Below are 22,054 nucleotides of genomic sequence, written 5' to 3' on the forward strand. Positions count from 1 at the left end.
CTGTTAAATAGGGAGGATGCTTTGGCACCAGGAGGCTATTGCAGAGAAAGTGGCCGAGTCTCTACCACCAGGTTGCCTCACTCTTTCTCCATTTATCGGGAAATATTGGCAATTTCTTATTTTGGCAACTGGAAAAACAGCATAATGACGTAACATTTTCAATGCTGGTTTTCTCACTTACTCTCTTCATTCACTTAGGTCTTCTGATAGCATTATATAGTGTGCCTCTTTGTCCCTAGTTTTCTTCCTTTGCTCTGAACTCTACTTTTTCTGATATTGATAGAACTACTCCTGCTTTTCCTTATTAATGTTGACATGTTATCTTTTTTTCCAACTTTAACTTTTCATCTGCCCACGTCATTATATTTGCAATGAGCTTTGTATGGACAACATAGAGTTGGGCTGTTTTCATCCACTATGCAAATCTCAGTCTTTTAATTTAAAGTAATTATCAATATGTTAGTGCTTAAATCTGCCATTTTATTTGTTTCGTTTTCTTTCCTTTGAGTAAGTTCCTGTTTCTCCCTTCTCAGTCTCAGTAGCTTGAACATTTTTTAGAATTTCAATTTAATTTATAGTGTTTTGGAGTATATTGCTTCATGTAAATTTCCTAGTGTTTGCTCTAGGTATTCAATATATACACTAATTCATTAGTCTACTGGTATTGATGTTTCACTACTTTGAAGTGTAGAAAACTTACTTGCATTTAAATCCCTTTACTTTCCCCAGTTTTAAAATATAATTGTCATATTTCCTCTATATATATTGAACACATCAAATATGTGTTTTTGCTCCCACTATCAAATATAATTTAATAAACTCACAAGAAAAAGACATCCTTTCCAATTTACCCCTATATTTATCCATTCAGTTGTTCCTTTCTTAAATTTGAAGTCTTTTCCTATCTTCATTTTCTTTCTGTTCAGAGAACTTTATCTGTTACTGAGAGTAGATCTACTAGTGACAAATTCTCCTAGTTTTTCTTTAACAGTATCTATTTCCCCTTAATTCTTAAAGGTTACTTTTGCCAGATATAGAATTCATCATTGACACATCTGGTTTTTTGGAAGCTACTGGGTGGGGTGGTGGGTGTAGGATAGCAAAAGGTTTTCCATTAGAACTTGTCTAGGGCAGGGAATGTATTAATAGCCAAAAACGTTTTCTGTTCTGTTAGGCAATGCTTTTCTCAATGCTTTGGCTAAGGAAATAAACTTTACTTGGTGCTTCAGTGCCATGTCATTGAAGTCTGGAGGTCCCTAGGCAGTCTGTCTTCTTCTTTCCACCTTTCAGAGTCTTCCTGTGATTGGCTGTCTGTTATGCCTATGGTGTTTATTATTTTAGTTGTAACAGGGAGAACCTGGGAGCAATGGAGCTTCTATAACTTGGCTAGATGCCTCTTCATTCATTTATCCACTAATGGTTTTGTGAGCCTTCATGTTCTGGACACCTAGCTAGTAAGTGCGAACTCACAGTGAATAAGGCAAATATCCTCATCCTCACCAAGCTTACATTCAAGTGGAGACAAAGGACAGTTATACAAGTAATTACAACAAAGTGTCATGAATGCTACAATAATGACTCTTCATACTAGTTTACATGGAACAGAACAAATGAAACAAAGAAAAAAAAACTACACAACCCAGAATAAGTTGAATCTCAAGTCTTACAAGTTCACTTTCAAATAATAGACACAATCATTAGAATATGACTGAAAATCACTCTGATTGTCTACGTGATTTAGCTGAGAACATTCTGAAAAGTAAGAGCTATGCTGAGAGAGTTGTCCTGGTTCCATAACTTGCTACTGGTGTCTGTAAGCAGTGGGATTTTTTAAGAACCAAAGAGCTACCATATATTATATAAACATGGTCACATCTCTTAAAACCACCGGACTGAAGCAGAAAAAATCACTACAAAGCCCTAATTCCTGATTGTATACATTTGGAAACCACCAGCTTTTGTTAGAAAGTCAATGGTCCTTCACTGGGGGGGGGGGGGGGGGGGGGGGCAGGGTCTCCATTACTGGAGAGTTGTCCTTATTTAGAAGAATGTTGGACAAGCTGATCTAAGAAAGTTTCTGTTCTCTGGCTTATTTTTACCAAGCAAACTTGTTGATATGTTTTAGGCCTGCTAAACCTAATCATGACGAATAATTCTGAAAACTATTCATAATGAATAAAACATTTTAAGGCCAAACTAATCAAGAAGATTGCCTGACATCTTGTACTATGCATAATTACATATATTAAATGAATAAACAAGTAGCTGTGAGAGGCTAACTGTAATCTGACTTTGAAAGAAATTAAGCATTAATATATTTAATACCTCTTAGCACATATATCTTCAACCAGACAGACACAAGATTTTAAATACTATATTCCCTAAGATATAAACTAATGAAGTCTTTCTGTCCTCCTAAACTGCATCATAGTGACTAGCATTGTAGAGAATAAAATCTAGTATATTGTAACTGGTAAAAACTCAACTACTGTTTTAGACTAAGCCATTGATTGACAGGTCTCATGGGAAACATTATGGCTCCATTCATTCATTCAATTTTCTTTCACTCACCCACACTTCAGAGACAATGTATTCTTAATCTGTGAACTAACAGGGCAGACATGGGCTTCCTCCCCAAATCCCCGTTGAAGATTAACATTTCATTTAATCCCTAATCATAAAGTCACCATGACATAGGTGAACTGAATATCAAATATAATGCCAAAAGATATAATTCCATAAGGGAAGGCATGTATTTTACACCAAAGAAAACTGTGGCCCTGAGTATATTGTAGAAAATCACTAGAACTATGTCTATTCCAGTAGAGTACGTCAAACAGACCTCAGCACACTGTGAACTACCACTTTTTGGAAGTCCCCATTTGATTCTTTTTAAACAAATTTGCACTGGTCTGAAATATCCAGTCAAACTTCATTAAAAAAACAAAAACAAAAAAAAAGTCTTTCAAGTGAGTAGATAACAACATGACATACCCTAAATTTAAGCCAGAAAGAAGCTACACTTTCAATAAGCAATTAGAAAGAAATGAGGAACTTGGGATTTACTCCTCAGGAAAAATCCTCCGTTGCCCTCAATTTCAGGCCCTTTCCCACCGATGGAAGTGATGATACAATAGCATGGCAGACGGTGTGAGGCCACCAAACCCCTGCTTCTATGGGGCTGGAAGCTGCTGGCTCTCCAGCTGACAGCGTGGTTACATTCCTCACCTCCAGACCCCAGGTGACACAGCCCGGTGAGTGAGCTGAGCCACAGTTCACCTCAGAGGCTAGCATACCAGGTCCCCTGCCCCAGGGTCCCCTGGTATGTTTACTGAGAAAAGGGGCTTTATTACCAGTTCCCCTGTCCCTGGAGAGCTTGTCCTCCTTCTCCTCCCTCTCTAAGGTGCTGCTGGAGGAAGAGATGCTGGAGGCAGAGCAGTTGTCCCTCTCGTTCACCTCCTCGTTCCGTCTCTCTTTCTCACTGAGGGAGGCTCGCTCCTCCGGCTCCTGCTCCACTTCGCTCTCTGTCCCCACGTGGGCAGAGGCTACTTCCTGGTTGACCTCATCGGCCACCTGCCCCACCTCTGCCTCTGGTTCCGGTTCTGCCTCCGGTTCGGGAGCAGGATCCCCGGTGCTCACTGGTGAAGACAACAATGGAGATACAATCACAACAAGAATTTCTTGGAAGTGTCAAATGAGGTGTGAGGATGGATGTGGGTTGACTTCCCTGTGCTGTGCATGGTAGGCAGAATTCTACAAATGGTCCCCAAGACTCCTGTTCCCTGGTGAGTCAATCAAACACTGGTCTAGGTACTGCTAGGAAAGGATTGTGCAGCTGACGTTCAGGTGTCAAGTCTGTTGATCTTAAAACATGGAGATTATCCAGGTGGGCCTGCTCCAATCCCAGGAGCCTTTTGAAAAAGCAGGATCTTTTCTGATTAGCAGCAGAAAAAGATATCAGAGAGATTAGAAGCAGGAGAAGGATTTGACATGACACTGCTGGCTTTAAAGATGGAGGGACAATGTGACAAGGAATAAACTCTAAGAAGCTGAGAATGACTCCTGCCCCTGATAACTTCCAACCACCAAAGGGAAAAAATACTCCTTGGTGGGACCCCTCCCCCAACTACCCTTCAGGTTAAAAAAAAAAAAAGCCTGTAGAGGATGGAGGGTCTCTCCCTCCTGCCTGCCTGTGGCTTGATGACTTATTGTATGTCTTCTGCTGGGTACTGTAGCCTCACTCAGGAGTCTGCTTTCCTGGGAGACGGAAAGAAGGGAGGCCCGGGGCAGCAAAAGCCTCTGCTGTCTGCTGGCTGCCCTTGCTGGGTGTCTCCAAGGGGGACATTTATAGGACCTGTTGACATGATGGCAAAGTTTCTGGGAACAGACGCATCGGCTGGCAGTAGCAGGAGGAAACCATAGGGCCTGACTGTGAATGTGAACCCATATGCCTAAGAATGGGTGTGTCAGGCACTTTTCCTTAAAAGCAAAAACAGGGCTGGTACAGGAAAAGAATGAACATGCCTTTGAGAAAAATTCCCTTTGGTGTCAAAGGAACTTTTATGGGAATTCCTTTTTCATCTGATAATAGAGTATTTAGCAAAGAGATACAAAATCCTCTCCATTTCACAAGCATGGCAAAAGCATAGTTTTAGCAATAGCCGTGCCATCATTTGGTTGACAGAAAGCATCTGTTCTTGTGCGCATTAACTTCAGAATAGCCACATCAAAACGAAAATGTGTTTCCAACAGGCTAGCATGTGGCGTGCATTTGAGTTTTAATTGGTGAGCATATGGCGCAAACCAGCAAGGGTACCTCCGTGTGGCTTTATCACTGACAGGGACATGGGCACAGTTGGTTGCCATAAGTCTGTGTATATTCACCATCCCCAGGAGACTGGGCAGACAAAGCAGGAAGCATCCAGGATTTGATGGTTGCTTGACTCTAGCCTACACGCACCCCACTGTCTTGTTTCCTTCCACTTAATGAGCAACTCTGCCCTCTGGTTAGACAGCCAGTGGCTGCCTGGGTAGCTGCCATACTGGGCCTGCAAGCTCTAGAAAGCCACACACTCACGTGCAACTGAATCCCCCACATTAGGGCCTAACGTCATGGAGTCAGAGGTCTATATATGTGATATGACCAGTGGGGTGGTTTCTATTTTTCATTACTGGGGAGGTAGGCATCTCCAAAACTCAGTGTCCACAAAGTCTGACTGCAGTGTCCACAGTCTTACTGCAGATCTGTGGTATGTGATGTTGTCCTAACGATGAAAAAATTAAATACTATTCACACATTCAAGGCAAGCAAAACACCAAGGACAGAGAAAGTGGAGGCAGAGAGCATAAACACATAGCTGCTTATTCCCAACAATCTCTGTATTCTTAATATATACACCAGGCAACATCTTTGTCATCGACATAACACACATCCCTGCTTTCAGAGGGCTCACACTTGGCTAGGGACATAGGACATAAAAACCCATCAACAGATCATGGTGGTATGTGGCCAGGTGACCAAGTGAGGGTGCTGGGTAACAAGTGACAGGAGTCCCTGGAAAGAGCAGCCAGGATCCATAGCAGAACCCTTCTTGAGCTGTATGGAACAAATACAGGAATAAGGGCAGAAGGTCCCCGAGGGCGAAGACCACACCTTTCTCTCACATCCAAGAGCACCCAACAAGGTCCAGGCCCAGCATGTGCTTACCAAGTTCTCACGGATATTCAGGAAGCACCTTGTGAGGACACACTAAATTCCATAACATTTCTGTTCCCCCTCCCCGTTATCTTTCACCAGGGACTCCCTCGTCAACACCCCTTTCTCTCTGTCTCTCTGCCTCTCTCTCTCTCTCTCTTTCTCACACACACACACACACACACACACACACACACACACACACACACACACTCATTTCTTTTGAGTCACTTCCCCAAGCCAGGCTGGCTGCTCTCTGGGCAGACACAGGGATAAGTATCACCTACACTGCCCAAGACCCCAGGAAATAGGAGGAGCTATACTTGTCTGCAGGAAAAGTCCTCAAGAGAACTAAGGTACCTGCCAACACCGTGGGGGGAAAACTGCTCACAACTTCCTACTGTTGCTAGTCCCAGTGTTTATGAGCCTTTCTCTGGCCCAACAATGGTGTTGATGGGGAGAGAGACAGTGACACACAAGACAGATCTGGCTCTTGTCATCATGGAAGTTACAGAGGAATAAAGAGATCCTACCCTCCCTGCCACAGCCTCTGCAACAGCAACAGTGGGCCAACCCTACCGCCAATGGACACAGGGAAAGTTCAGCTAACTTAAATAGTTATAAATGTTATGGCTGTTCTAAGAGCAAAAGCATGGTGCCCTGGCAGGTATGGCAAGGGTTGTTGGCAAGGCCTAGGAAGAGATACATGTCTCTGTGTGAAAATGACATTGAAGCAGAGTCTCAAAAAAATGAAAAGGAATTAAGGGGGGGGGTAGTGGATATGAGAACATTCTGGCAGAGGGAAGGCCATGTGCAGAGACTTGAGCACAGGGCATGCTGGAGGAACGGAGAAGATGTCCTGTGTCGGGGCCAGGGCACTGGCCTTGTAAGCCAACGCAAGGACCAGGAATTTGACTTGACAGTGATGGCTGCTTCAGGTAGAGACAGGCCTTGTTTCATCTTGCCTGACAGGACCCCCTGGTGACATCTGCATCACAGTCAAACTACACTTGCCTGCCTCTGGGGCAGCTGAGGCATGCCTGCAGCTATGAGTGAAACTCCTAGTCTGTGTGGAGCAAACAGAGCAGGAGGCAAGCCCTGCAGACAAGGAGACGGAGGAGGAGGAGCTGAAGGCCAGTCAGCAGGGATCAAGAGTGGAATGAATAAATGGCGCCACTGCAAGAACATGTGGGCAAGTGACTGAGATTCTGGGCAGTGGGAAGAAGTTTCCACCCCAGCGTCCCTCTGGGGATGGCGCTGTGTTAACATTCGAGGGAGCAGGAGCTGCTGCGGGGCTGCAGGCTCCCTTTGAGGCACTGCACACACGCTCTCTACCAAATCCTCACCGCCTGGGTGCCGGGAGGTCTTCAGAAAGCTGAGGCCACGAGGCAACAGGGAAGGCTCAGGCCAAGGTGCTGGCAGGAAGGGTGGGGCAAGGCACCCACTCCCAAGCACACACCCGCAAGGACCTGACAGCCCTGTCTTCAAGTCACACTCAGAAGTGAATGTGATAAAGCAAACCTGCAAGTCAGGGGCTGCCAGGCTCCCATACTTGTCCCCACCCACCCTTCTAACGGAGGAAGGACACAGAGATCTGACGGCATCTCTGGGACTGGGAGGACTTGGGCCAGGTGCCCAGGCAGCCCTTTCCTCACAGCTGGGGGCAGGGGTGAGTTTGGAAATAAAAGGAGGACATGGCAAGAAGTGGCTGGCAACATAAAAGGTGTCCAAACCTGGGATCTGTCTTTCTGGACCACATCCTGAGAGAACAGATTGATGGGACACTGGCATTGCCAGAAAGCACTTAGCAAAGGCCAGAAAAATGCGTTTGGCCAGAACCCACACTGACCTGATTCAGAAGACTTGAAAGGAAATTTTAAGGTCAGAGTCAGGGGAAGGGGAGGAGTAGAAGGAAAGAGAAAGAAATCAAAATGAAATTGTGTAAAGGGATGCTGTAATGGGTAATTTATGTAATGTGGAAGAAATAATATGAAGGAAGACATTCACAGCATATTCAGAAGGAAGTAATAAGGAACCTGGTTGCTGTGATCCTGTAGCAAGGACTCACAACCTGAACATGGTCGCTGATGGGAATTATTGATCCAAAGGAAGCAGACAGTACAGGAGACAGAGGTTGGGGAGCCAGGATGGGAACATCAATACAAGAACCACAGGGAAAGAGGGAAAACGTAAGTGTTTTTGTTGAGAGGATGTAAGAAGGTGCCTAGCAGATTGGCTGGTACTTCCTCATGCAGATCACAAAAGTGGGAGAAAGATGGGAACAGAACAGACCTTGAGGATTTTAGCAGCTTGGCCTCTGTTCCAAGTCCTCCAGGGCAGACATTGCCTCGTTCTAGCTAGCTCTCTTCGTTCCTCCGAAAGCCCAGCACCAATTCTTCATCTAGTCCTGAAAATCTCACTAGACATCAGGCCCAGCTTGGCCTTAAAGTGCAGTAAAAATAAAAGTGACTATGTATTGAGTACCATCTAGACACCAGGGCAGCTCTAGATACCACGCACACTTACCTTATTTATCTCACACCAGCGTGAAGGTTAGTGTTCCATGTGAGAAAGGAGGAAACAAGTTCAGAGAAGAAACTCGTCCAGGGCTACACAGTGGGCTGGTTACTCTTATACTGTTCCTCCAGACCCATTCTCTGCCCTGTTTTGTGCCCTGGGAGGCTGGCCTCTATGGAGAGCACCTGCATTTGCGTTCTGTCTCCTTTTCAGATGGACTGGCTCCTGGGAGGGATCAGCAAAGGTGGGCAGGAGAGGCTGGAGTATTTATGCCCTTGCTCTCTGCAGATGGGGTCACAATTTGGTAGAAGTTCTCAGGCAACTATTTCTGTCCTGTGGGCTCCTTCCTAAGGCTACTACTTACCAAATCCCAGCCACTCACTAAGTTTCTCCAGGCCTGGACGTGGGCAATGTTGATGATGTTTTGTCACTGATGCTAGTTTCTGAATGCTTCCCCACCCTCTGAGCATGCGCCACCTCCTTCCAAAGGACTCACTGACAAGCAGAGCAACTGCTAGCAGTGCTGGGATTTGAACTTCAAATGGCCTGACTGAAAAGCTTGGGCTGTGACTCATGATGTTCCTGTGACTTAAGCCTTAAAGGAGAAGTATATTATAATCATTTCTTTAAAAAAAGAAAAAAGAAAGTACAGTGAGCACGAATGTTCCAATTCTGCTTTCATCAATGTCCCTGACAGCTGAGTCCAGAGTGTCCAATTGGAATCTCTTGTCATGCAATTTTTCTTTGAAGAGATAAATTGCTGGTAGAAAGATCTGAATTTATTAAGTCTTTGGGTGGCTTCAATTGATTTCAATCTGCAATGGTGTTTCGATGACTCTGCCAGGACTTGGCTTTCTGGCAAGTCTTATGAAACCAAGGGCTGGGCCAGCCAGTTCTATAATAGTTGCTCCAAATTGTGTAGATTCCAGGGACCTCCCCAGTTCATAGCTAATAACTAACACTATCGACTTGAAACTGTGGTTGAATCACATAAATGTGAAAGAGATCCCAAGAGAAAAAGCTCAGAACTTTGAAAATTCTTGAGCCTTTGCTTTTGGTGTTGGGCCAGTTCTTTCTAAGCTCCTCACTCAGATTTGCTCTACAGTGGGTTTCTTAGCCTCAATACTATGGATATTTGAGGTTGGATAATTCTTTGTTGTGGGGGCTCTCCTGTGTGCTGTAGGATATTTAGCAGCATTCCTAGGCTTCTATCCACTCAAGGCCAATAGTGCCTCTTCCTCAACTGTGACAACCAAAAGTATCCCCAGACACTGCCAAATGTCCCCTGGGGGGGGGAAATCACGGCTGGTTGAGAATCACTGCTCAAGCGTTACAAAAGAAGTACTTTATCACCTGAAAAATGCTGATTTCATCAGTCTAATGAACTTGTATGCTCTCAAAATTTAGCCCAGCTTTGTTCTCAAAGTTCAGAACTAGATTTTCTAAACCATTCCAGCCAAAGCCATCTCTTAAAATGAAGACTATACATGGTCAAAATTACCTTCAGAAGTCCTTTTGGAAGATGCCACTTTATAAATCCCATACCTACACTCATTGATTGTAGTTCCAACAATCAAGGTTTTCATCGGGTGTCAGTGGATGCTATATGAAATACTGAGCTCGTTATCATGGGCCATATTATCTCCAAATACAAATCCTTAAACCCTAAAATCACATTTGATATAGCAAGTCATTCATACCGCAAGAGGCACATGAGAGTCAGGAATGGCTCAAGGAAAAAAAAAAAAAAAAAACAGATCTGTGGCCCTCATGCCATGCTCACATGGGGACATACAACTGAGGTGGATATTGGGCAAGATTACAAGCACTGTTAAATTCTAATTTCCACCTCCTGCCCCTTGCCTCTCAGATTATGCTTCTGATTGAGTTCACTTGGTTAAACATACATATGATACAACTCCACTGTAATATCATATAGGACAAAAAAGAAGTCAGTTTTAGGTCCAATTATTCTAATATTGGTTATCAAATAGATTCTAGTTCACACTATAAACAGAAAATTAAGAGCAAGTTAAGATTATTCTATCGTTTATTGCTTGATCATTATCTTGAACTTGAACCATATACATAACTTCAAAAATTAACCCCCAGTTACAGACTTCAACTTGTTTAAGTTTCTCTTCTAAAGTCATACAGGTCTTGTCTTGGTTCAAAAAGAGTCAGACAGGATCAATTCCAGTATTTGTTTGCCCTTCCATGCCCAGTAGGACTGGTAGAGCTCCTAGGTTAACTACTTGCCCATTTTCTCATAAGAGCAAATAGGAAGACAAGATTTTCCTCAAAGATGAAGACATTGTCTATCTTCAAACTGGCAACGCATGTCAACAGCACCTCTAGCTCTTATCAAGTCCCAAACAGAAACATCAATGACATCAAAACAAGGACTGCTATTTTGCAAGGGCTACACTAGCATTACAATGGGTAGTCCTAAATAATAGCAGGTAGCAAATAAATTGATTGAATTTAAGGGGTTTTGTTGTTGTTTTTTCAAGCTGAGCAAGGTAGAGTTATTCTTAATTAGATACTCTAATGTGATTAGTAGCAACTTCATCCATTCCATAAATATTTATTTAGTCCTCTCATGGGCAAGACATTATGCTAGGCACAAAGAAGTCAAATGTGAAAAAATGTCTTCGTTAAAATATTTTTCAAGCTAAAGCTGTCTCTTAAGTCATAGCCAATAGATATTGTAATATCAAAACTAATATCTAAGGAAAATATTAGCTCTTTTTACCAGTAGAGTATGACCAAGACTAAGCAAAAACGGCTAGCCTAAGACTGGGGTATAACTTGAAATTCCACTTTAAAATTCTCATCCTAAAAGGTTGAGTTTTTCTCACCTACATCTAGTCACTAATGGATGTGACTTTCCACTGAATCAATGATTCCGTTTATCTGCGCTTGTTAACAAATTCATTCACAAAGAAATGGAAAAAAATTCAGTTAAAATAAGGGGTATTTTAAAAGGCAGTTGAATAATGTCTTAATTATAAATTTGTTAAGAATTATTCTCTCAATTTGCTCTCTCTTTCAGAGTTTGATCTCAGAAAGAAATAGCCCTTATATATTATGCCATCCCTTTGTAAGTTTCCTCTCTACAGTAGATCACCATCATTTCTTCAGTTTTTACAGAGTGGCCCATATAGTCAAAGATGTGTCCTCTATCATGGTCTGTGTAATAGATATATGGAAACAGCGGTCTCTTTCTTTCTCATGTGTCTGCGTTCTTTTTTCATGTTGTTTATTAATTCATGACCTCAAATGACATTTACTAAATGCCTATATTCTGTTCCAAGCATTGGGTGATACCAAAGCTGAGTGCAGATGTGGGTTCTTCTGCGAGGAACACACCAGTGAGGAGGGGAAATGATTACATATGCAGCAAGATAAACCTATATCTCAGGTACACACAAGCTGAAGGAAAACACAGAAGAGGAAACAGGTTTTAGAGAAGAGAAGATGCTTCAGCTAGATGAATAAAAGCCCAGTGAGCACCCAGGGGAAGAGGGCAGTGAGGCACAGAGGCACACCTGAGAGAACATGGCACCTCTTAGGTACTGATAGCAGTTTGGTGCTGATGGAACATAACATGTGGGGATCACTGTGGTAGTAAAAGACTGGTTGTAGGGACTAGATAACCAAGAGTCTTGAGTATCATGTAAGGTTTTAACTTTATGTTGTAGATAATGGAGAGCTACTAGAAGATTTAAAGAACAAGGTATAGATAATGACTTGCTAGGTTAGGTTGTTAAGAATCTGGAAGATGTAAGATCTATTAGAACAAGATCAGAGATGGCTATGACTGGGACTAAGGCATTGGTGATACAAAGACAGGGAAGAGAGCTGATTTGAGAGGAAGGAGCACATAAACACTTGAGACTGACTGGATGTAGGGAAGAACATTGAGAGAAGAGTCAAAAATTGTATGCATGCTGCCTGCTGAAATGACTAAGCCAAGAAAGATGATCTTAACCAGAGGACTAGAAGATACAAGCAAGTTGAGGGTAGGAGTTTTACGGATAAAAGATGAGTGACATCTCCCATCTGAATGTCTAGCACCTATTAAGTCTGAAGTGTCTGAGAAGCATTCAGACTGTGATGTTTAAAGGTTTGATATATGTGACATGAGCTCAAGAAAGCCAAGGCTAGAGATGCAGACCGAGCGGTTTTTAGTGTATGGTAGGTAGTTAAGAATTACAGGTAGGCACATGAGGACACAAGCAGAGCTGTGGCATGAAAAGAGAGGGTTTCTGGAGAAGACACCTGGGAAAAAACCTGACACTTAGGGGTCAGGCAAAAAAAAAAAAAAAAAAGAATAAGAAGATTGAAACAAAATGATGGAAAATATTGAAAAAAAAATGATAAGAGAATAATGATGAAAAATGTAAGAGACATGAAAGCCAAATGACACATTGAGTCTGGAGATCATCTAGAGGGACTCACAGGGATCCAGAGATGCTGGATCTAGAAAGTTAAAAAAATATCTACTGAAACTTCTCAATGTATCTCATAGAGGCAGTCTGCTTAGAAGACATTCCAGCCTCAGAAGACTCCAAAGCTGCGTGCCATGTTCAGAGGCAGGTAAGATGCATTCCAGGGTCACCGAACTCAGGGCTTCTCTTGAAAAAGCATACTTTTAGGGACTGGAAAACCAATGTGTGATTGTCTTGCCCCACACTGAAGGCATGTATCATTTTGTACAAATACTTTATAGCAGATGATGAGGGAAAGGCAGGGGTGCTAGCGGGAAAAGAGGAGTGGTAGAGATTGGCAGAGTGGTGATCAAGGTCCTGGCCACAGAAAAGGACACTAAAAGGAGCCAGACAGTTATTATTATTATTACTATTTTTTTTTTGCTACTTCTGTCTTAGTCATTGAATCTGAAAATTCAAACTACCATACTGATTAAAGAATACTCATTGTCCCTGTCTGTGGAAGCCTTTTCATTGAACCTGGAAGCATTTACCCAAGGCTCCTACCTGGAATGAAAAGCACTGATATCTTTCCAGATTCTCATTAGCACCTTTAGATGCAGAAAAACTCATTCAGCCCCCAGCGCCTGCTGCAGATTGGTTCTTGCAGCTCCTGATCATCTTTTGCTATGTCAAGAACAAACAAGCTAATTACTGTCCAAAACCTAAATATTTTTTGTTTACATTAAACAGATTTTAGGATGCAAAATTGATTGTAAAGCTTGGTTCAAAACCATTATAATCCAATGCTTGAAAAGAGTTCTCCAAGGGTGTCTTGTGTTCTGAAGTCTTGCAAGCAGAGGCACTGAGAGCCTTTGTTCTGGACTATCTTTCTAAGGATGTGTGCAGAGAGCCTTGGAAGACAGAGACAGTGTCTCCTTCTAGAGCAAAGGACTGATTGACTTATTGCCCACTGTGTTAAAAATAATGTTTTTCTCTGAGACAGAGGGAAGGCATGCTAACTGCCCACTATAAAATATTTGGGATCCCTAAGCTCAGGGTTTCTTGTGTGTGCATTCAGGAATCATTTGGACCTATTCACACCACCTTGTGGGAACTGGGGCTTGGAGAAATGACACAAATGCTGATACTCTGGCTACTACTGTGTTATAAGTAATGAAGTCCTTTGTCTCTGATCCAAGAGTTTCATGTCTTCTGCCAACATCCATGAAATTGTGGCGGGTTCACTTACGAGCTTACCAAGTACAGTAAAGTCTTAGACCCTTCACAGATTTTGATACCCAACTGTTATCTGTGAAGTTATGTGTTGATTACACAATACCCTTCTTTAACAACTTTCCCAATGCCATTATTTGCTTGTCTTTACTTAAGTGTACTTAAGTAAGATTCATACTTTGTCTACATCCAAAGGACTCAAGACTATTTAAGGGTTTAAAATATGGTGCAAGAAAACACTGCAGGCAGATGTTATTCCCTATAGGAAGAAAAAGGAAAGATTTTTGCCTTCTTCCATTTTTAGAGACAGCAAAATGACAAATAAGAAAAATCTAATGACTTTTAAAGTATCTAAAAAAATATTAAAAACCTCCACAGCAGGTGTAGGACCTTGGCCTTGGGTAGAGTTCCTGAGAGATTTTGTTTAATTGACCAAGTGGCATCAAGTAGAAGCACTCAGATGAGGTATGGGGAGGTGGAGCAAGCCCTGAGTCACAGAGCCACAAGGAATCTAGTTTCCTGCCAATTCATGAAATACGGGACTAGAGGTGTCCAAAAGCTTTATGCAAGGGAACCAGCATGAGGTAGGCTGATGATTGATGATATTCTACTGCTACTGTGCCAGCTGGAAATAGGGTACCAGATGTTTCTGATTTCTGCCATGTGGATTAAGTAACCTAGCAGAGTGTCTACACCTGAAGGAGACTCAAAACATGTTACACAACAAAGGTGACAAAGATGCTCAATGACTGCTAACAACAATGGCCATGATGATAAATGATACCTACATGAAAAATGATTATTCATTTAAACAAATTGAACATTTCATGATATAATTATATGTCTGTATTTTTGTTCTAAGTATGAGGATATGGAGGCTAGAGGCAGTCCTATTTACTAGTACTTTAAATGCTTGAATATCTAAGAGAAAATATCAGTATACCATGTCAACAATTTCAGTAAAAGCCTTCAGGTAAATGAGTAGCACATGGCCATGTAGACCATGGTTTATATCTCCAGGGTCAAACAATAAATATTTGGAAATAGCTAGGAATCTAGTTACAAGCAGGGAAAACAATCACTATTGAACATAATTTTCCCTGACATAAAATTAATATAGTGTGGTAAAATCTGCAAATGCATCTCTAAAGTATTATTTCTATGTGCAATATGTGGGTGGGGCAAAAGTAGATTTGTAGTTGTTCATATGGAAAATAATACAATAAGTAATAATAATAAAAATAAAACTTTTGCATATTCTCAACTGTAAACCTACTTTTGCCCCACCCTGTAGAGCACTAAACTAAAAATAAGAGAAGTAATCCAGTCATTATGTATGCTTTCATGGTGTCACTAGTAGGTGCAAGACACTTATAAATTCTTGATGGCAGCTTCCTTCTACCAGGAAAGGCCATCTGTCTCCATCCAGCCTCAGGAGGGACTTGGGTGTGTAAGCCAAGGAGCAAGGAAGGAACACAGTTCTAGTCTCCAAGGAAGGTAGTTCAACCCTGGGATACCCTGCAGGGACCACTATCAATACCTGGTTTTGAGATGAGTGGTTTTCTCCACTTTGTTTCTATGAAATAGGTTACCTAGATCTGACACCCACTGGGACAGGAGGTTACCTTGCTATATTGATTTCACTACTCAAGAGTCATATCAAAGAATTCTATCCCAGGAAAAACATTCTCTAGTTTGTAAAAATTTATTTGTTTCTTGTGTCATCTGTGAGTTGTTGGTTTTGTTTTGTTTTTAATAACAGGAAATAAACATATTAGATAGATATTCAGGTGTATACCACCAGAACTCAGTGAAAATAAGGAAAGGATAATTAAAGCACTGGATGAAAAGGTAGGCCCTTCCAAATTTACCTAAATTTGGGGCTGACTGTCTCCATTAATTATAACACAAGGCAAACAAGAACACATGTAAATATATGTTTGTCCTCACTTGGGCGTGGTAGTTTCACTCAAAGAAAAACTATTCAGACAGACCATCACCACTAAGACTAGGTAGTACTGGGACAAACACCTGCCATGAGCCACCAGAGGACCAGATGGAAAAATAATTCAAGCACATACCAACTTGATGGTAGGGGTAGTGGCATAATTCATACAAAAGTTATAGCAGATTTAGCTGAGAAGGTTTTTGGCTCAGAGATCTCACTAGATGGCACACAATGTGGTGGCTATTTTACCATCAGTCCTTCCCTCTTTCAAAATACTTTTCTAAGAGCAAAGGTAAAGAAGCTTTTGACATTTTCTTATCTTCGGCTATTAAAATTTCTCTAGAAGTGGAGTATGAAGTTTTAACAACAAAAGAAGACAGAAAGTGACCTTTAATCTGGAGGTACATAGAATTCAATAATGTACGCATTTGGTTTTCCTATTTTGTAAATAGAATTCTGAAATGCAGGCCCCAGTTTTGCAGAGATGGGAAAGAAGGTGTGGCAGTGATGTGACCACCAGTACCAGCACTGGGATACCATCACTCTCTGAGAAATGACTGGGCTGAGTGTCAAAACACTGGCTGTACTCCCAGCAGGCTGCCAACAAGATCTGAAGCAAATCTTCCCATCTCCTTGAGACTCTGTAAAATATGGATACTAGCCTCCCCTCTATTCACTCAGGGGCACAACAAGGTGTTAAGTAGTAGTATTTGGGAGGAAGGGGCAGAGCAGAACAGAAATGTTGAAGTGAATCCACAAGGAGAAAGAATGAAAAAGTGAGTGAACCTCTGGCATGTTTGGACGACATAATGCCAGGTGTTTGGTGCAGGACGAACATCTGGATGTGTGATTATACCATTTTATTCTTCCTCCAGATGCTGGGATATCGTAAATGTTAGGGATAAGCAAAAAATTAGTTTGAGCATTTGAAATGGGGCCTGGTAAAAAGAACAGGCTATTAATTGGAGGCTAGCAGAATGTTTTAAATAACAGTAACAAACTAGGCTGAGGGAAACATTTCTGTCACACGCATTTTGCATTTCTGTTATAGGGGCAAAGGTCCCCAATTTAGAAAACAGCCTCAGCAGTTCTTTCTGGGACCATTTTCTAATAGCATTTCATTTCATACACTTATATTTTCCAATTGTATAATTCAGTTATGTATCGGGACAAGGATGTCAGAATACATTGCTGGTCCCAACTGACTGGGATGATAATGACTTAACATGTGATGGACAGCTCTTCTAGATTCCACAAGAGCCACTGCTTTCTTTTTCAGAAAACAGCAAACATCAGACAATGTTATTTTATCAAGTTGTAATTATGTCTAAGTTCAAGTTCCGTAATCCTCTTTCAGAGACAGACATCACTCACTTATCGTATGATTTCACTCAAACATTTGCTCAGTCTTTATTAATTTCTTCTTGTAGAGGAAACGGACATTTGCTATTTATCTTTCTGAAAGCATACTGAAATAACTTTATTTTCTCCAAATGCATACTGTATATACTCAAAATAAGTATTCTTTGTGTTCTAATTGAAGTTTAAAATGTTCTTTTTAATTGGCTATAACAGCTACAAGTTTGACTGTAACTGGACGAAATGCTTGAGGAACTCTTTTTGCCTCAAACAGAAATCAAGTAGATTAAAAAATTTGAGGACAAAGAATACTTATAGATACTGACAATGCCCTCTCAGCTTGGGGCCACTCTGTATTGCACAGCTGAGACAACCTTTCAGTTAACCTCTGAGGCGCAACAATTAGAATTAAAAGCCCCAAGATTCAGTGCTGTACTTGTTTGCAGGAAAATATTTTTTCATTTTGCCTCTGGAAAATACCACAATGTAGACAGAGCAGTGATATCAGGTAGGGTTTGGAAAGCGCTGGGTTGTCAGAGAACGGTCCTTTTTCCTGATTCTCAGAGTCTCAATATTTTAAGAGTGACGTTGCTCATCTATGACTGAGCCATCTACCTGGGACAGTCTTCCATGGCTCGGGGACCAGGACAAACTGGAGGTGATGGAAAGCTAAGGCGCAGCCAGCCCGCTCCTGCAGAATGAGCTTTGAGACTTGGAGAGCCAGCAAAGAATTGGACGGACAATTTTGTTCCGTTACATCCAGTTCTGCTGAGGTCATGGAGTCCTGCCTTGTTTAAATTAAACTTCATGCCATATTTAGTCAGCCCTCCTAGAGTTAAAAGTTTAGTGTCTCTTTAGTTGGCTGAGTCTATGTCAGGCTGCAAGCCATAACACTCGATTAAACCCTAGCTGCAGAGTTAACAACACACATAAATGGAGTCGCCTGTGCCCAAGACCATCCTCTCTGTTAATGTGAAAGAAAACGGGCCCAAAATTTGCAGAGCAATCAGGGAAAGAGCTGATCCTCCAAGGCTGCAGTGTACAGTATCCTTGTTTTTCCCCCAAATAAAGCTAAGGTGACAGGGAAGTTTTCCAGGGAGAGTCTGTCTGTCTGCACACAAGCACCTCCACCCATACCACGTGCCAGTAATCTTTACTATTTTCATTTTTTCTTCTTCTTCAACATTTAACTCCTATTTGCACTAGGTCCACATTTTTCTTTGCTTGCACTGATTAATTTTATTCTCCATCAGTTTAATTTAAACCAGACTTACAATTCCTAGGGTAAGAACATTTCAAAGTGGCCACTTTGTGGGGCAGATCCAATAAGTAAATAATATCCAAATTATAGAGTACTAAGCTAAAACCCTGTGATTTAGGATTAGATGTCAAAGTAAATCTTATTTTCAGTATTCTTTTTCAATGATCGTACACTGACAATCTTTCCCAGCAGTTTTGCTTTAATATTTTATTTGTGGCAGCGTGGGCTGCAGTCACCCTCTAAGCTTATGTTTAGTTTACCATCGGCATTAGTTTGAACATAGGAATGGTTACAACTGCCCAGAGAAAGCCTGTCTGGTGTTAATGAGCTCATCAGTTTCCCTCTCATGTCCCAGCACTCACCTTTGGGATGCTGAGGTGTTCCCAGGGAGGAGGATGCTCCCGTGAGTGCCTCCTGGGAGTCTAGAGATGAAGGGCTTGGACTCAGAGGGGCGGGGGAGGCAGGGGCTCCTGGTGAGGTCAGGTCCAAGGAGAGGTCAGCTCTGCCCCCGCTCACGCTCCGGCTTCTCAGTTCCTTCTCGTGCGCTTCAGCTGCCAACTGCTCCAAGTATTTGTATCTGAAAGTTAAATTCCAAAGAGTTTCCGTAAAAAGAAAGAGGAGCCCGTGGCTGATGCTTGTTTATGGACGAAACACCTGCAGAGTGAGCTGCTTTCCTGATGCTCAGAGCACAGTGCAGGACTGGCTGGAGGGCCCGGTTGCCAGAAACACCCAGAAAAGCCAAGATGCTAATGATTAAAAATCCTGCATCATGCATAACCAAACAAATTGTGGAGAATGGCCACATCACACAGTCTCCAGATACTGGATCACTGCTACAGAATTCTAGTTTGCTCTTTTAGGAAACATTTGTACAAATAAGCAGAACAACAATAATGACCATCAAAAAGGACCAGCAGTGACAGCTGAAAACCACACACCCTCGGAGCTCACAGCTGTGAAATGGGAAGGTGCCCTTGTGTGGCAGAAAGCAACAGTGCCTCCCAAATACCAGAAGTGGGTGTTGGACAAAGGCCTCCCTGAATTTCTGAACCTGCCTTAATGCTAACAGCAATGTGACTGGAATTCACTTTGTTCTCCCGGTGTCGACCATGGAAACTTTTTTATATACTAAAATATTTCTGAGTCGGACTCAGACATCCAATAGCTTGAACCTGACGTCACATATAGTTTATTCATCAAAGTCAGTTTAAAAGAACAAAGATACATCTGTTTTGCATTTCAGGCAGGCAGAACCCACTAACTGTTTATTAAGACCAGCTACCAATCATATTCCTCGTGGTGCGCTTTATAGATCAGACCAAAATAACTTTGAAATATGTGTCTCTTCCAGATGTCTGCTAATTTTACCCACCATTATTTGTTCAGAAATAAATTTACAAACCCAGCTGTAGCTGGGTTCTGACTATCTTACCCACCACTAAACTTTGAAACAGCTTATTCAAGACCCTGACTCGCATCCATACAGGTTTACTGCTGCAGTTCCTCCCAGTGGGCAAGCCCTCAATGCTGGTCCATCACAGCCCCCATATGACACTCCTAATTCACCTGGATAAGGAAGGTGGGGCACCTATACAAGACCTTTAAAGAATGCGTTTTAAAAGCATGCATTTCTTCATTCATCCTTGAGGCAGGCGTGGCTCCCCCACATCTGTAATCATCAGCCCTTCTCCCTGCCAGTCCATCGGCAGCCTGCCCTCCAGGCCAGGCTCTCACATGCCCCCCCGTGAGGCCTGCCTTGACCACCACAGCTGGAAGTGATCTCGGCCTTGCCTCTGAACTCATGTCGGATATGTAGTCCATTCAACTCAGATGGCATTTTACATTTACTGCCTGGCATATTTAGTCATCTCTTCACATGTGTATGTCTGTTTTCAACAAGCAGATAATAGGATTTTTGCAGACAGGAAGATTACCCTTCTTTTATTCTTTCCCTCGGCACCTTGCACTTCAGCTGGCGTGAAACAAATAACGGGCGCAGTGAGAACCCTGCAAGGCAGCACCCCACCAGCAGAGGTCTCCCTGGAGCACAGGATGCCAGTGGGGCAAATGCACCCTATTTCACTTTCTCAGGGAGTGAGCTTACTTGCACAGTGAATCGCTGAAAAAAAGATGCATGGTGGGTCCATATAGATACAAACATCTGCATTTGGTTTCAAGAACAGCTGCTTCCCAGTGAAAGGATGAAGAAGCTATGCCCAGAGAAAGCACTTTAGAAACTGGGCTTTTCTTGCTGACATCACCTCTCAAAAGGTAGGAGAGGTGACAAAAGCAAAGCATTTCTGAACTTAATTCTGATCAGCAAGGAAAAATCACCTGGCTGTGGAGATGATGGGCATCTTGGAAGAAAGTGATCTTGAAGGTCAGAGGCTGTAGGAGGTACATTTTACATGAAATAGTGGCAAACTCAAGGCCAGGAAGGCTGAAAGCCCAAGAGTCTGTGAGCACAGACATCGCTAAATTGAGTCCAAGCCTTCTATGACAGGAGAAAGGGACAGGCAAGGAATGACATGCAAATAAGGGACCTGCAGGGTCCAGGAGACTGGAATCCAGGAGCAGTAAAGTAGTGCTCAGCAAACTTAGAAGAGTGCAGGGAGAAGAACAGTAACAACACCAGGAGGACAAACCATTCATGACCTTCATTTCTGTTGGCCCAGCCCTGGTCCTGGGCTCTCCACACTCCATCCTGCAGGCAGCTAGGCTGGCAGGCATGTGTTAGCAGTTGAAGGATTCACCCCATTTTATGAAGGATTCACCCCATTGTCTGGGCTTTCTCACCCAGAGTCTGGGTGAATATGACATGAAGACTATTCCTATATACCCCTAGGTCTCACAGATGCCATCCTTGAGGATCCAGGAGGCATGGGAAGAGTCCCAGGTTTAATCTGAATTGTCTCAAGAATGGTTTTCTGTGGTAGACAAAATTGCAGGGGAGGGGACATGGGGACTAGTTTAATGGGTAGAAAGTCCCAGTTTTACAAATGAAAAGCTTCTGAGGACTGCTTGCACCACAATGTGGATGTACTGGACATTACTGATTTGTATACTTCAAGAGATGATTAATAAATTTTATGGTATGTATATTTTGCCACATTTAAAGACTTTAATAAATGGCAGGGGCAGGAAGACCCAGAGTCAATAGCACTGATGCTTTCTAAAATGATAGCAGCAGCACTTGCCAGCAGTGGGCTGGAGTAGTGAAGGTGGGCTGACGTGCACAGAAGGGCCAGGCCACCTGGCTTTCACAGCTCGGTGACCTCTCCTGGCCCACATGCACCTACAGCTGTCCCTGGGGGAGGCTGGACCTCTAGCATGGCTATCCCTTACAGAGTGACTCTAAGTGCTACCACTTAGGGACCCAACAGTACTCGATCCAGAAAGCCCACCAGCCCATACAATGACTCACAAGTCCCTGCTGCCTAGTGACACAACCGCCAACCCACAGACTGTGATGAAGCCTCGCGTGTGCCATGCATTGGGTTTTCTATCCATAGCTCCAAGGAAAGACTTTTCACCTTTGCTGCCTTCATCTAAACAGTCCCATTTATCTTCTCTCTGCCCCTGTCTTCTTTTGCTCTTCATTCACC

At 42.6% G+C, this 22,054-nt stretch overlaps 1 protein-coding gene across 8 annotated transcripts in view; it reads right to left on the reverse strand.

Annotated features, from left to right (window-relative positions):
* Positions 1-22,054, reverse strand: part of FHOD3 (formin homology 2 domain containing 3) — a 434,907-nt gene that overhangs the window by 62,674 nt on the left and 350,179 nt on the right. For all 8 annotated transcript variants that reach the window (XM_090285641.1, XM_090285640.1, XM_090285639.1 and 5 more), the window contains 2 exons: positions 18,812-19,026; positions 3,354-3,638 (listed from right to left, as the gene is read on the reverse strand). In XM_090285641.1, coding sequence (XP_090141767.1) covers positions 3,354-3,638; positions 18,812-19,026 — 500 coding nt within the window. The remainder of the gene's footprint in view (positions 1-3,353; positions 3,639-18,811; positions 19,027-22,054) is intronic.

This window comes from Furipterus horrens, unplaced genomic scaffold (genome assembly GCF_987537825.1).
Source record: "Furipterus horrens unplaced genomic scaffold, mFurHor1.1.pri manual_scaffold_8, whole genome shotgun sequence".
Lineage (NCBI taxonomy): Eukaryota > Metazoa > Chordata > Mammalia > Chiroptera > Furipteridae > Furipterus > Furipterus horrens.